Source organism: Trichechus manatus, unplaced genomic scaffold, assembly GCF_000243295.1.
Source record: "Trichechus manatus latirostris isolate Lorelei unplaced genomic scaffold, TriManLat1.0 scaffold00022, whole genome shotgun sequence".
NCBI lineage: Eukaryota > Metazoa > Chordata > Mammalia > Sirenia > Trichechidae > Trichechus > Trichechus manatus.
In genome coordinates this window covers 11,808,069-11,823,677 of record NW_004443958.1, presented here as the reverse complement: position 1 = coordinate 11,823,677, position 15,609 = coordinate 11,808,069, and the positions used below count along the sequence as shown (strand labels likewise).

The following is a 15,609-nucleotide window of genomic DNA, read 5'->3' as shown; positions in this document are numbered from 1 at the left end:
AAGGATTGCACAAAGCAGTCTGAATTTTTAGAAGCCGCCAAGAACCAAGCTAGAGAAACATGGCTGGCCACACCACTGCCAATTTCCATTGGGTCATCTAGGAGATGTAAATCAGGCATAAAAAGCAATGAAGTTCTGATACCTGCTATGACATGGAGGAACCTGGAAAACATTATGCTGAGTGAAATAAGCCAGATGCAGTATATTATCCAATTATACAAAATATCTAGAAGAGGCAAATTCATAGAGACAGAAAGAGGTTACCAGGAGCTGGAGGAAGGGGGAAATGGAAGGTATTGTGTAATGGGCACAGGTTTCTGTTTGGAGTGATCGAAAAGTTTTAGAAGTAGACAGTAGTGAAGGTTGCACAACATTGTGAATGTAATTAATGCTACTGAATCGTACACTTAAAAATGGTTAAAATGGCAAAGTTCATGTTATATATTTTTACCCCAATTTAAAAAAGAGAAAACCAATGCCATGTAAAAAGAAAAACTGCTTTAATTCTTCACAAGTCACATCAGCGCAAGAATTGGCTGACTTTTCATTAAAAGGCATCTTTTGCTTAAAATGAAAACTCAACCCGTAGAGTCTGTCTATAAAGAAATTCAAATTACTTTCTCTCCAGTAACATGAAAGAAAGCATTTTTATGCTAGATGGTTCCCTCCTCCCTGTTTTCTCAGAAGCCCGCCAGTGACATCCAATGGCCCTTCCACCCAGTGGGCATCATACCTTGGTAGAGCAGGTTGTCAGGGGGGTGACTGACAGCAGTCACTTTGGAGGATGTTTCTACTTCATAGCCTGTAGGCAAGTTGTCCAAAATGGCACTGGAGTATCTGGTGGAACCCAGCCACAGGTACACATCCACTTTCGCTTGCACTGACCAGCCAGCAGGCCGTTTTCCAGGAAGCTGAGGAAGGGTTACAGGGAAGACTTCCTCGTTAGTAGGAACCAGTTATTGGCCTCGCTCTTTGAGTAGGTCTTTCCTGGGAACCTGGCCTGGAGAACAGTTCTCTTCTTATACCAAAGTGAGAGCAATGACCCCAGTTGCCAGAGACGGATCCAGGTTTAGTTGGGCCTGAGGCTTAAACAGGCACTGTGATAAACACTTCTATGCACTGGACTGCTAAAAGCTAATTAAAAAAAAAAAAATGCATCAATTCCAACTCACGTGACCCCGTGTGTTTCAGAATAGAACTGTGGTCCTGAGGGTTTTTACAGGTAGCTACTATGAGTCAGAATCAACTTGACGGCACCTAACAACACCACCACCATGATAAAACCCAGTTGTTATCAACTTGACTTCGATTCATAGAGACCCCATGTGTGTCAGAGTAGAACTGTGCTCCATAGGGTTTTTAATGGCTGGTTTTCCAGAAGTAGATCACCAGGAGTTTATTCCAAGGCACCTCTGGGTGGACTTGAATCGCCAACCTTTTGGTTAGCAGCCAAGTACATTAACCATTCACACCACCCGGAGAATCCAAGTACTATTATAGCCCCTGTTTTATAGATGAGGAAACTCAGGCCCAGAGAAGTTGAATGAGTTGGCTACGATTATTCAGCTTTAAGTGACAGAGCCAGGGCTCGGACCCAGGAGAGATGAGCCCAAATCTAGACTCTAGAATCTGAACCCCCATAGCCTGCCTCTTTCTCGCACTGAGGTGAAATCTCCCTCCCTGGAGCTTCCAGTTGTCAGTCACAGTTCTACCTCTTTGGTTTGCTCAGAAGAATTCAAATGCTTCTTCCGTATGTCAGGCCTTGAAGAAAACTACCTGTCCCTCCCATGTCCTTTCTTTCTTGACTAAACACCTCTAGTTCTTCCTTCATCCCTTCTTTATGCAGCGTGGTTTCTAATTCCTTTGCTCTACCTCTTTCTCGCCTTTGAATATGCTCTGATTTGTATATATATTTATGTGTGTTTGAATTTCTGCATTTATGTGTATATTAGTATGTGTGATGTGAGTGTGTATATGGGGCATGTGTGTGCACGTACATGTATTTGTGTGTGTGTGTGTGTATGTGTGTGCATGTATTCTCAAGATGTGAAGGACACAACTCCACATAGTATTGCTCCTTTATCTCTCCGTAGCCAGATTAGGGGACTCCCTGCCCACGTCTAAGCAGTCCCAGCCTCCAGCTCGGCTGCATTCAGGAGGTTGACAAGGCCTGTGGCACTTGGGACATCTCCACCTCTTCATTCTGTTGACTCTTCTAAGTGCCTCCTCCTAGTGTTTCTTAGAATTTCCTACCAGTAATCTCCCTTTTCTTCTGCACTACTCCTCTTCCACAGAGAATCACAGAATCCTAGAGGCTAGCACTTGCTCTGACAATTTCCAAGGCAGCCCTGGAGAGCCCCTGGATCCAACATTGAGCATGGTGGTTTGCCTGTTTAGCTTGCTTTCTGGCAAATTCATGAACAGATTTTAGCAACTCATTTCAGTCAACTACATCAAGGGCCACTAGACTATTGCTGAGGGAGCGGGGCCCGGGGCCACCAGAGTAACGAAGACATGGTCCAGCCCTCCTTCCATGAGCTCATGTCTAGACAAGAAGATTGTTATAGGTTGAATTGTGTCCCTCCCAAAATAACGTGTTGAAATCCTAACCTCTATACCTGTAAAAGGAGCCCTGGTGGCTCAGTGGTTAAGAGATTGGCTGCTAACCAAAAGGTTGGCAGTGCGAATCTACCATCTGCTCCTTGGAAACCCTATGCAGAATAGACTCGATAGCAATGGGTTCATTTTTTTTGTTAAATATGACCTTGTTTGGAAATAGGGTTTTTCTTTTGTTATGTCAACAATGTCATACCAGAGTAGGGTGGGTCCTAAACTTGTTCTGAGCTATAAAAAGAGCAGAATAGATACAGAGACGCATACATAGGGGGAAGACAGACTCCAAGGAACACCCAGGAACTCCTGGGGCTACTGACAAGGAAGAATCTTCCCCAGAGCCGTGCCCTGAATTCGGACTTTTCTCCAGAACTGTGAGAAAATAGATTTCTGTTCTTTAAAGCCACCTGCTCGTGGTATTTTTGTTACAGCAGCACCAGGAAACTAAGACAGAGACTGACTTGTATTCAATTACTCACACGGTAAGTATAATAATGCTAAGTATAAAAGAAAATGCTAAGGGGGGTGGAGGGGTCGAGAAGAAAAAATAGCAGGTATTTCCATCTTTTCTTTGAGACTCAAATATATAGATGGGCCTCAAACAACACTTTGGAGTTGGCCCAGTAGTGAAGGCATCAGGGAAGAGGGAAGTGCTTGGGCACAGACATGGCGACAGGAACTAATAGTGATAATATGAGCTAATACTAGTGAGTGCTCTCATTGTTCCAGGAACAGTGCTGAGAGCTTTCAGAAAAGAAGGAATCGCAACCAGTGAGCATAAGAGCTGTGGCAGAGGACGGCACAGATGAGACAGAAGAACCCTTTCACTATGTAGAGGAATAAGGATTTTATTCTTATTCTTTAGGGAGGAGATACGATTATTTGTTCAGCTCAATAAAACAAATCATTACTGAGCCCTTAAGGTCATTTTGTTGTTGATGAAAGCAAACATTCTGCAATCTGAAAATTGTTTAATTATAAGAAGACAGGTAATCCTCAATTTATCATTTCTTTAATAATCATAACAGCTAAAATATATCAAGCATTTGTTCAATAAAGCAAATATTTAGTGAGAACCTATGGTCATTCTGTTGTAATCAAAGTAATTGTTCTGCCATTTGTAGACATCACTAGGACATCAATTCACAGGGTCAGTCTGATATTTTTTCACTCCTGTGGGTTCACAGCGAGATCTTCAAGGTTTGGCACCCAGGAAGCACTTGATAAATAGTCGTTGAACGAATAGTCCTTTATTTCTTTTTTTCTAACAATAATATTTAACATGTGTTGAGCACTTACATTGTTCCAGGGCCTGGCCTAAGGTTCATCTGTACACACACAATGTTCTAATTCCTTCATAATAGTAACAAGTCATAAATTATCATTAATCCTCACAATAATTCTATAAGGTAGATGCATAATAATTAAATAAGGTAGATTTTTTTGTTATGTACGTTTTAAAGATGAAGAAACAGAGGTTCAGAGCGGTTAAGACAATTGCACAAGGTCACAGAATGAGCCATGGATAGAGCCAAGACTCAAACCCAGTTCTACCTGACTCCAGAGACCATACTCCTAGCCAGTGCTCCTTACACACATATCAGTACATATGAATTGCCTGAGCATCTGGTTAAAATGTCAGCTGGTCTGGGGTGGAGTTTGAGAGTCTGCATTTCTCCCTGTTGATGCTGATCCAGTGGTCTGCAGACCACAGTTTTAAGTATTTAAGGAACAAGACTCTTAACTTACTATGTGACATTGCCCCAAGCAAGTCAAATATTTTTTACTCCTTAAAGTAAAGCAAAAACAAAAACAAGAAAAAGCATTATCCATTTCTGCTGCTACAAAAACAATGTGTGTGTGAACTCATGTTTAGAACAAAAACTTAGCTACCATCTTGTGAAAGTGTTACATAAGAACCACTGCTGCAATCCTCAAGTCTGTAGCTTCTACATTTTTTTTTAATACACAAATTCAGTTCGCTTACAAGATGATGTAGAGGCTCTCTCTCACCTAAGTATTCAAATTGGAATTCACCCAACGTTACTGAACACCTTCCTAAGGGCTTTCAAAAAACATCCCGTTTTTAATTTCACATGCACTTCCAGCCTGATGTGTGTCTTTCTCACTTTCTCTCTTCTCCCCTATTTTTCTTTATTTCTCATGTGTCACTGAAGCCTTATCAACCACAGAAAGTTCTCTCCTGTTGAGAATAGCATGGTAAGATATGGGAAAATCACCAGGGAAAAATAATGAAAGAATGCAAAAGTGCATCAAAACTGTGATCACCAACGTATGAAAATTACATGCAACAGAATGCTAAAGTCTTAGCCTCTCCCACCCTCTACCCACCTCTCCCAGGGGTCCTGGTCCATGCCAACTAGCTTTAAAGGAAGAGGTAATCTTGGCAAGTCAGAGAGCTGAGAGAAAGATGATAATTCACGTAAACTGTGTTACAGTTGGTCAATCAACATGAGTAAGAGAAAGGCTTGTTTATCTTGTAGATGTTTCACTCTGTGGCAGGACCCAAAAAGATGTCTTTCAGCCCCCACTTTCCACTTGCTGTACACTAGCGAAAGCTGACGGACAGCTAGAGGCCACAGAAGAAGAGACTGGACTCAGGTGTGGAGCAGTAGATAGAACTGGTTAGGGATGGAGACAAGAGTGAAATGAGGCTCCGCCTGGGGTGGACTCAGCACAGAGAGGTGACTAAAGGAGAAAAAAAAGGAAGGTTAAACACCGCCCTCTGGGCTGCAAGTGCATCTGGCTCAGTCCATGGAAGGTTTTTCTTTTGGTAACGAATGTTCTTTTCCACCTTTCCGGCCATTAGAGGTATCGCGGGATGAGATTGAAAGGGGATAACTTTGGTTTTGGGGATGGTGGAATTGGGATGAGTTTTGAAAATTCTGTTCCACTATCTTAAGTAGCATTGTAAATAGATTTAAATCAGGGGAAAAAAAAGAAAAAACCAAGAAACCAGGTACCATGAAACCCCGGTGGCAGTGACAAATTTTGCATTACTGAGCCATGTGGCTTCTGACGAGGCACCTTTTCCTCCTTTGTGAAACAAAAAAGCTACTCCAGATTAATATTCCCCAAACCGGGCCCCGAAGAACAGTGGTTTCCTAAAACTTGTAAATAGCTATTTTGGTTGAATAAGCTTGGGAGGTGTAGGTTTAAAAACTTCATGGTGTTTTCCCAACTGCAGGATTTCTCTGAGCATTAGAAGACTGGTTAAAGGGTCTTACGAAACTCTAAGAGAGGGCTACAGCCACAGCCTCCTAAATGCATGTGAGCATGGAATGTTTAATGAAGCCACTTAAAGGACAATGTTACATGGACTATACTTTCAGAAACTAGAGGTTTACTTTCTATGCTTTGTCTTACTCCACTTCCTCATTTCCAGCTCAGAAGCTTGAGTGAGTGACAGGTGTGTAAGCACTTTGTCCCGCTGGCGCAGCTGTTGCTCTCTTCAGAGTTACCCATCCAGTGAGGAGAAAAGGAGATCAAGGAAAGAGAGTTAAAAAGCAAGGGTAACAACCAAAACAGGAATAAAATTAATTTTACTCAGTCTGCTAATCAAGATGTTTCATCATGTCAGTACAACTGAATTCAACAAGATTTAGAAAGCTATCGCCCAAAGCAATCCTAACGGCCAAAGGAAAATACAGATAAAGAAGTAATTCAAGGCTTACAGCACTAGGGTGGATTCAGAGAGATGGACACACACTAGAAATGCTGAGCCACCCAGGAAAACAGAGGTTTCTCATCTTGTAGTCAAAGTTGACTGAGTCACGCTGACCTCACGTGTGTCGGAGTAGAAGTGTGCTCCACAGGCTCTTCAAAGCCAGATTTTTTGGAAGTAAATAGCCAGACCTTCCTTCTGAGGTACCTCTGGGTGGACTCAAACCTCCAACCTTTTGATTAGCAGCCGAGCACATTAACCATTTGTACCGCCCAGAGACACTGTAGTCAAAACTAATGCAGACTTACTTTGAGGAAATGAGTTTTGATCTTCCCGCAGTGTTTGCCCATCTGCTCCCGGATGGGGGAATAGAGCACATCTCTGGAGGTGATGCGGGCATATGCCACTCTCTTGTTGTTGCTCAGCATCCAAATGAAGACATCAGGGATGGTGTGCTGTGGCTGTGGAACGAAGGAGAATGGGATGTGATAGGTATTCAACAAGCGCACATCCAGAGTTCTCCTACGCTGAAACAGTCCCTCTTCTCCTGCAAAACAAGTTCTGTGACTGAAAACACCTGTGCAACCAAGCAAGTTAAGTATAGCTTCCTGGAGAAGAGAAAGCTTTTGGTCTTGAATTAGCAGTACATGGAAACCCCATATGCCAAATTACTTGTTGTGCTTTGAGGATATGCAAGTTGGATACATGGTTTGGCATATTGGTGGCCTACTTATCTCCATCTGTAGAACAAACATTTTTCTACTACTTTTTTTTCTTCTAATTGTTTAAACTGAAGAATTGCAGCCCGTCTGGAGCAAGGGAGAATGAAGAAAACCAAAAACACAAGGGAAAGATTAGTTCAAAGGACTAATGGACCGCAACTACCACAGCCTCCACCAGACTGAGCCCAGCACAACTAGACGGTGCCTGGCTGCCACCACTGACTGCTGTGACAGTGATCACAAGAGAGGGTCCCGGACAGAGCTGGAGAAAAATGCAGAACAAAATTAAAACTCACAAAAAAAGTTCAGACTTACTGATCTGACAGAGACTGGAGAAACCCCGAGAATATAGCCCTTGGACACCCTTTTAAGTCAGCACTGAAGTCACTCCTGAGGTTCACCCTTCAGCCAAAGATTAGGCAGGCCCATAAAATAAACAATAATACATGTAGCTCAACCACGTATACAAGACTAAATGGGCACACCAGCCCCGGGGCAAGGACGAGAAGGCAGGAGGGGGCAGGAAAGCTGGACCAATGGAAATGGGGAACCCAAGGTTGAGAATGGGAGAGTGTTGATACATCGCAGGGTTGGCAACCAATGTCATGAAACAATACGTATATTAATTGTTTAACGAGAAACTAATTTATTCTGTAAACGTTCATCTAAAGCACAATTTTAAGAAAAGGTAAATAAACCTCTTCAGAGCCAGGTAACATTTCCAGAACATTCAAATAAAATAACAAAAATGAAAATTCATGAATGCCTTTCTGTTTGCACTTAAGGAACGGAAAACAATTCTACAAGGGACTCGATACCTAAAATGTGATTGCCAAGTATTTTAGCTCCACTTTAGATGGTTATTCAGAAGAAACTTGACTAAATTGCACAGAAAACCTAGACTTTAAAGTGAGCTAATCAAGGCTGGAATTGCAGAATTTCCTGCCAAGTGGCCCATTACATTGTGCGTGTTTGAAATGCACATTTCTGAACCAATATAACTACCAAAGCAAAAAGGAGGTATATTGTCAGAAACTAGGCTTTGTTCTTCCTGGACCGGAAGCACATACTTCTTCTAACCCCGTAACGCTACGGTATAATTGGCACCCAAAGAAGTTCAGCCCTTCTCTTGATATGAAGAACAGACACTGGTATGGAGGTTTTCCTGACCCCAGAGTCTTCAGTCACAGACCTGAAGCTTCAATGTCTGGTTTGAACTTTTGAGTGCATAGTAAAATTCCTGCGTCAACTCCCTGCCTGTCTCACTGCTGGTTATGCCTCCGGGGAATGACTGATAACGTGACAAGAAACACAACTTTCAAGAATAACGGAAGATGTAAATCTGTACCTCTCCCTGAAACCCAACTTAAGAAACTTCTACTCATTCTCAGGCTTCAAGAAGGAGCTCCAGTACCTGACAGATGCAAACATGAAGACCTTTCTAGATCATTTGAGCACTCACCAGAAGGCACTGTTTACAACTTAACTTTAAAAATGAAAAGCTGTTTTGACATTTATTGGGCATGGATTTAAATCTTCTTACAGCTGAAAACTTATCAAAGATACCGTACTTATTTGGCCTTTTCTTGAATCCACCAGGGAACGTGCTTTTTATTGCTGCTGAATATTCATGCTTTGTAAACCATCAATAAAGCTGTATATGTTTGGCTTAATTTAAAAATCTCCTCTCTCACCCCTAAACCAACAGTGCCTGCTCAGCTCAGCAGGTCTTGGGAAAAAACAGCGCTCTATCCTTCATCCTTACCTGATATCCAGACCTCACTAGGAAGGCATTGGGTCTAATTTTCCAAATAAGGTTTGCCTTTAGGATTGATTTACCTCTTCAACAAGAAAGTGGATCTTTTCCACAAAGGTTTGGGCTTTTCTGATCATTTCATCGAGAGATAACTTCTGCTGTTGTTGAATGATCCCTTTCGCCTCCTTGGTCATTGCCTCCTAAAACAAGAAAAGAGTCAATGTAGATCTTTCTCAAATCTAGACAGCAAGCATTGTGCTGTCTGGAGAGTTCCTGATGGTGGTTGTAAGCTCCATCTGAGCTGCTCACATGGACTGTTTCAGGGTCTGCCACTGGGCACGCTGCCCATTTCATAGAAATTTGGAAGGAATATGGAGGCAGTGAATATCATCTCACCTTTAATTGATGGATGAGAAGCTGAGGCCCAGAAAGGCCAGTTTGCCGAGGTTACACAGCTGCGTTAGCCCAGACCCAAATTCAGACTTTCTGATGCTTAACAACACAATAATAATAGCAGTCACAATTCGTTAAGCTATGACTCCAAAGATTTAAGCAATAAGTAACCTGATCAAGTTTGTGTTTTAGAAGGACCATTTTGGTTGGGTTGGAAGATGGATTGCAGTAAGCCTTCTGCAATAGTCTAGGCCAGAGATGCTAAGGAACTAAGTGATTCTGGGGATGAAGAAGTGGAGTAAATTCCAGAATCTTTAAGCAACAGAATCAGCAGGACTGGGCAGGTCCAACCAGCTGTTTAAGACGATGGATAGGAAGAATTCAAAATTGATTCCTCAGCTTCTGCTGGGGCAGTAAGTACAGCTGGCGGTGCCAATACAGGTGAGAAGATGATGGGTCCAGTAGGTTATATCAAGTTTGAGGGGCTGTGAGATGTGCAGGTGAGATGTCTCCAAGGAGGTTGGAAACAGGTCTGGAGGTGAGGAGATAGAGCTGGGTCACTACAAAGATATTGGTGGTTGTTGAAATCATGGACTTGTTCAGGGCAAGGACTGTTGCACAATGAGAGACACTAGACCTCTACAGACAACAGGTAATAGATGGACATTGCAGAGACCGAGAAGGCAGTCAGAGATGCTAAAGAAGGATTACTGTTGTTGTCGAGTGCCGTGGAGTCAACTCCAACTCAGCGTGACCTCATGTGACAGAGTAGAACTGCCCCATAGGGTTTCCTAGGCTATAATCTTTATGGGAGCAGATCACCAGCTCTTTTCTCCCGTGGAGTGGCTGGTGGGTTTGAACCACCAACCTTTCAGTGAGCAGCTGAGTGCTTAACGATTGCACCACCAGAGCTGCTTAAAGAACTAGGGTAGGAGAGAGATCTTATATACAATGGGAATGTGACATCCCCTAAATGTTCTGGAGGACTGAAGAAAAGTATCCTGGCAGAGTGGCAAGAAGGATGAGCCAGGAGTTAAGAGGCATGGATTTTAGTCTCTGAACCACCATTAACTAGCTGTGACCTTTGGAAAACTTTTTAATCTCTTTGGGCCCCACTCATATCTTTAAAATCCCCCTGGACAACTCAAGCAGTGCATGATTTTTTTTCCTGCAAAATTATCACGGCCTCATATAAAATATTCCTGGTGCCATTGCTGGAGCTGAAGATTCAGGATAGGATAATCCAGGGTCGGACTTCATCTGGCATTTCTCAGTCACCACTCATTCAACAAAGACTGAGCATCTACCAGACACCCAGCATTATGCAAAGGATCTAGGACACAGAGAGGCATCAAATGCTGCCCTGTTCTTAAGAAGTGCATATAAGCAAGGCTTTTCAACTCTCTACACAATTTTCAATGACAAGAAAGCAAGGAGGAGAGAATAGTTATTTCTTTTGGTCTCTCAGCTTGTGGGACAGCTGACTGAGGTCTACAGCCCTGGGAAAAATACAAATGTCAAGAAAATAAGGGGGAAAATCCATCAGAATAGAAAGTAGGAAGGATGGGTTCTTGTAAGTGTTAAATAAATGCAAGTTCATTTCCAACCTCTCATGTCTCTACATCGTACAAATGTCTGACGTTTAGAACTTTATTCTCATCTGGTCTATGGCCTATGCCTCATCCATGATGTTTATTTTTAAAGCACATGTTTTAACTCCGTTCAGAGTATAAATAGATGTTCACATACCAGCTCCTGCCAATAGAGCGTAAGTCGTTTCTTATCTAAAGTAGTTTGGTTCAACATCTTGGGTTTTTTTTCTGCTTCAGAGATAAAGGCACTGTAAGAGAAGAATAACAATTTTGAAATCTACTTAGTGAAAGTCCATTTATATAATTCCAGAGATTTGCAAATATACTTTCTGCAATACAATAAGAAAGCTGATAAAGCCACTGAACTGAGATTTTTAATTTAGGATCATACAGTGAGGCACCAACTTTCTTAAGCAACAAAATGCAAATTGGAAATGATGCTCAGACCCCACTTTAGTTCTGGGGAAAGGATATTTGTTTTTCCACTTTTTTCCAGTATGTATCGGTTGTAATTGCTGTCAAAATTTATAATAACAGACACAAAATAATGTCGTTTCCCTCACCTTATAAATTTAACACACACCAAAAGTTTCCTGAAAAATGGTATGTAAAGGAGATATTTCAGACTCAATACTGAGAAATGTTCCCACATTTTAAAAACTGTACAAAAGGCTAAATAGTAACATTGTTGGGGATGAAGTTAAAAATGTATTCAAAAGGAAGATGGTAAAGATTATTAATGCAATTTAAGAAAAATATAAATGGTCAAAAAACTTGAGGAAATAAGATATTGTCCTCATTAGTAATAACTTAAATACAAATTAAAACGTATACCATTTTCACCTATCAGTCGGGTAAAGGTTAAAAATTGGTAATATTCAAGGCTGGTGAAGATGTGAGGATATTGTCACTCTCCCACACTATTGGAGGCGAGTGTAACTTGTTATGATGTTTAGAGGCTATTTGACAGCACCTGGTGGTGTAGTAGTTAAGTTCACAGCTGCTAACCAAACGGTCAGCAGTTCAAATCCACCAGGCACTCCTTGGAAGCTCTATGGGGCAGTTCTACTCTGTCCTATAGGGTCGCTATGAGTCAGAATCAACTTGATGGCAACAGGTTTGGTTTGCTTGTTTTTAATCAATATTTAAATGTATATGTAACTTGACCCAAATATTATACTAGAATTCTATCTTTTAAAAATAATCCAACAATTTTACAAGAATATCTTTACACAATAATGTTAATCACAGCATTGTTTCTAACAGCAAAATAAATGGGAACTATTTCAACACCATTAGCAACTAGTTAAATATAGCGTAACACATCCACACAACTGAATACTGAGGATGATTATTACATACTGCTATGGAAAGATGCCTGTGATATATCGTTAAGTAAAAAGGAAATCTGCTGAACAAAATGTATAGTATGATTTTTTTAATAAATATAGTATTTTTGTGAGTGTCTCTGTTAGAGTGTGTTGTTTGCAAATGCACAGAAAAGGGTCCAGAAGGGTAAATCAAACTTTTCTCTTTGGAGAGCCGGGCTGGAGAGAGGAATTGAAGAGAGAATTGACGCATTTCTGTTTTATACATTTATGCTTTTTTTTTTTAACTGTGAACATATATTTATTACTTTTGTATTGAAAAAATCAATTACAAAGGAAACAAAAAAGGAAGTCCAAGAAGCCATACCTCCAATGAAGAGTTCCACACCATTGTCTCTTAATTTTTAAAAGGAATAAAAAGGATTATATTTTGAGGAAGGAGTCTTATTGCCCCACTCCTGCCTTTCACAGAGGCGTGAGGAATTCTACTCCATCTCCCAGGAGGGATCAGCGCAGGGGGACAAGGTAACCACCACTTTTGATCTCTCTCTCCCCCATAAAACCAAAAATCACACTCATTGCAAAGGAATCGACTCCAACCCATAGCAACCCTCTAGGACAGAGTAGAGCTACCCCATAGGGTTTCCAAGGAGAGGCTGGTGGATTCGAACTGCCGACCTTTTGGTTAGCAACCGAGCTCTTAACCACTATGCCACCAGGGCTCCCCTCTTCCCCATAAAGGGAAGAATCATTTATTTCATCATCGAAATTGGAGTAAATGGCCACTATACACGTTGCCATTCATTCTCTGATTTTCAGACCCAGTCTGCCAGCTCACTGTGGGCAACTTCCTCACCTCCTGTCCCTGCAGAAGCGGTGTGGGGGTGGGGGGTGGGGGGCAGGGTAGGGAGGAAGCCCCGGAAGTCCAGCTGCTCAGCCATGAATGGATGGGAGCAGGAAGCCCACTTTGACCTCAGGTTCAAGCTGCTTTCGCAAATCCGGGTTTACCAGATAAAAACTACCATTTTGATCTCTGTCTGACCCTTAGGAATATTCTTTCAGTTGGTTGTAAACTTGAAGGAGAAAGGGCCATGATTAATCACCACCCACAAGTAACCTCCTAATACAGAAAAGGTATTGAGCTAGAAATTTACCTACAAACCATTTTAAAACATATAAGGGCATTATACAGGTTTTTAAAGATGCTCAAAGGGAATTGCAGGTGGTCTTACATATCACAGCAGCAGTACTGATATATACTGCTCTTATAATGAAAAATGAAAGAGAATAAAAGTAGAAAAAAACTCAACTTTTTTTTTCTTTTCTTTCCTTTTTGTTTTTTAAGTGAAAATGGTTGGATAACTGAAAGATTGAAAAAAGATAGAACGTATAAAGCCAAAGATCAGAATTTAGCAACTCTTTGTCTATCACTTTTTGCTCTACACCAAATTAATCTCCACCCCTTTTCCATTGACTCCATTATGAAAAATTCTCGTTTCTGCTCAAGTCTTGACCTAATTAATTTCAAGAGTTAGCCCAAGTGTTTCCTTATGTGACTGGCAGCCTCTAAGATGGTTCCCGGTGGTCCACGCCTCCTGGTACTCACCCCCTGGTGTAATCCCCTCCCTCTGAGCGTGGGCTGGACCTAGTGGTTTGCTTATAACCAATAGAATCGGTCAAAAGTAAGATGTCACTTCTAAGATTAGCTCATAAAAGACTGTGACTTCCATCTTGCTTGCTTTCCCTCTCCTTGCTCTCACTGATGAAGCCAGCTGCCATCTTGTGAGCTGCCCTGTGGAGAGGTCCACATGGCAAGGATTTGATGGTGGCCTCCAGCCAACAGCCAGCAATGAACTCAGCCTAATAGCCCATGAAAAACTAAATCCTGCAAATAACCACAGGTGTGAGGTTGAAAGCAGAGCCTCCCCCAGCTGTGCCTTGAGATGCCTGTAACTCCAGTGGACACCTTGGTTGTCGCCTGTGAGAGACTCTGAGCCAGAGGACCCAGCTCACTCACACCTGAATTCCTGACCCACAGAACCTGTGAGATAAGAAATGCTGTTGAGGTAAGCCGCTAAGTTCCTGGGGTAATTTGTTATACAGTTACAGGTAATTAATATACCCTATTTTTGGTCTTTTATTCTATTGCCTACCACCTGAAATAAATCATTATTGGTGCTTATTAATGTGTTACAGGAAAATTTCTACTAAATACTATATGACATAAGGTATCCATCTAATTGTTGAATATCTGTTGAGTGCCTACCAAATTCAAAGCACCATACTGTGCACTAACACTTCTAGCATTTTCCTTGTTTCGTGAAGAGTCTCTGTAGTCAATCTTTCTTGCTTGCTTTTCTTTTCATTTTCCCCCCTTTGGCTTGTAGTTTAGTTGTTTATTATATTTAGCCCATAAGTGCCAGCTATGACTGAACAAAATAAAGATACAATACTATAAAGTGCCCATCTGAATGCATGTAAAATCGACTATGTTCTCAAGGTAATTCAGAGCTGCTTTCATAGACGCTTAGCTCTCCATATGCCAGCTGTCACTCCTGCTACCTGCTTTGACTGATAAAGTCACTGAGCACCATCTTCATTTTCTCTTCTGGCACCTCCTCTGAAATCTTGATCAGCTCTCTCACTTCTTCTATACCTTCTTCCTGAAAACAAACCACAGCGGTAGAGGGATGAGGGGTGGGAATCACACGCTGTAGTAGAGATACTGATTATAACATTAGTATTTGGCTAATTTTTGTTTTTGCTTCGGAGCACGAGGAAGATTTCACTCATTTTCTCGTGCCTGAACTGGGAAATGCCCCTGCACCCCAAGCATACAAAGAACCGAAACTTTGAACCTTCTCTTTCTTAACTGAAATTGATCCAGATACAAGTTTCCATCTGCATTGCCAAAACTCATTGCTTCTGTCACAGATCCATTTCCCATCTGGGCACCATTTATTTAGTCTACCCCGTACAGAAACTTGGAGCTCTGGTGGCGCCGTGGTTAAGAGCTCAGCTGCTATCCAAAAGGCCGACAGTTCGAAACCACTACCCGCTCCTTGAAAACCCTGTAGGGCAGTTCTATTCTGTTCTACGATGAGTCGAAATCGACTTGATGGCAATGGGTTTGGTTTTGGTTTCTTGTAGGGAAACTTAATGCCATAGGGAATATCTAGTAGAGTAAATTAGATTTAATTACCAAAATTTGAAAAGCAATGTTAAGTCGATTTCCTATATAGAAATATAATCATATTGAATAATCCCTGAAATTTAAGGGCTATCATTTCTTCTGATTATGTGAGTTTTTAGCTGAGGGGTGGGGCAGGCTGTATATGGGAATGGCTGTATGCTTGTATACCTAATAATTGTACTTTTCCTTTTTGGAGCTGAATCTAGGATTCCATTCAGTGGCTTGAAGGAAAATGTACATGCTGCCAGTGCTTTGCTAGAATTCACAAAAACTACTATCTCTATCACATGCCAAAATCTAGTGCTTGGGGACATAAGTTTCCCTGTT

General features: G+C 41.6%; 1 protein-coding gene across 1 annotated transcript in view; it reads right to left on the bottom strand.

Moving 5' to 3' along the window:
* FER1L6 (fer-1 like family member 6) overlaps window positions 1–15,609 on the bottom strand; it is a 120,591-nt gene that overhangs the window by 74,316 nt on the left and 30,666 nt on the right. The window contains exons 14-18 of the mRNA XM_004372991.1: window positions 14,652–14,752; window positions 10,919–11,009; window positions 8,860–8,976; window positions 6,607–6,759; window positions 734–911 (exon numbers count right to left, since the gene is read on the bottom strand). Of these exons, the coding sequence (XP_004373048.1) occupies window positions 734–911; window positions 6,607–6,759; window positions 8,860–8,976; window positions 10,919–11,009; window positions 14,652–14,752 (640 nt within the window). The remainder of the gene's footprint in view (window positions 1–733; window positions 912–6,606; window positions 6,760–8,859; window positions 8,977–10,918; window positions 11,010–14,651; window positions 14,753–15,609) is intronic.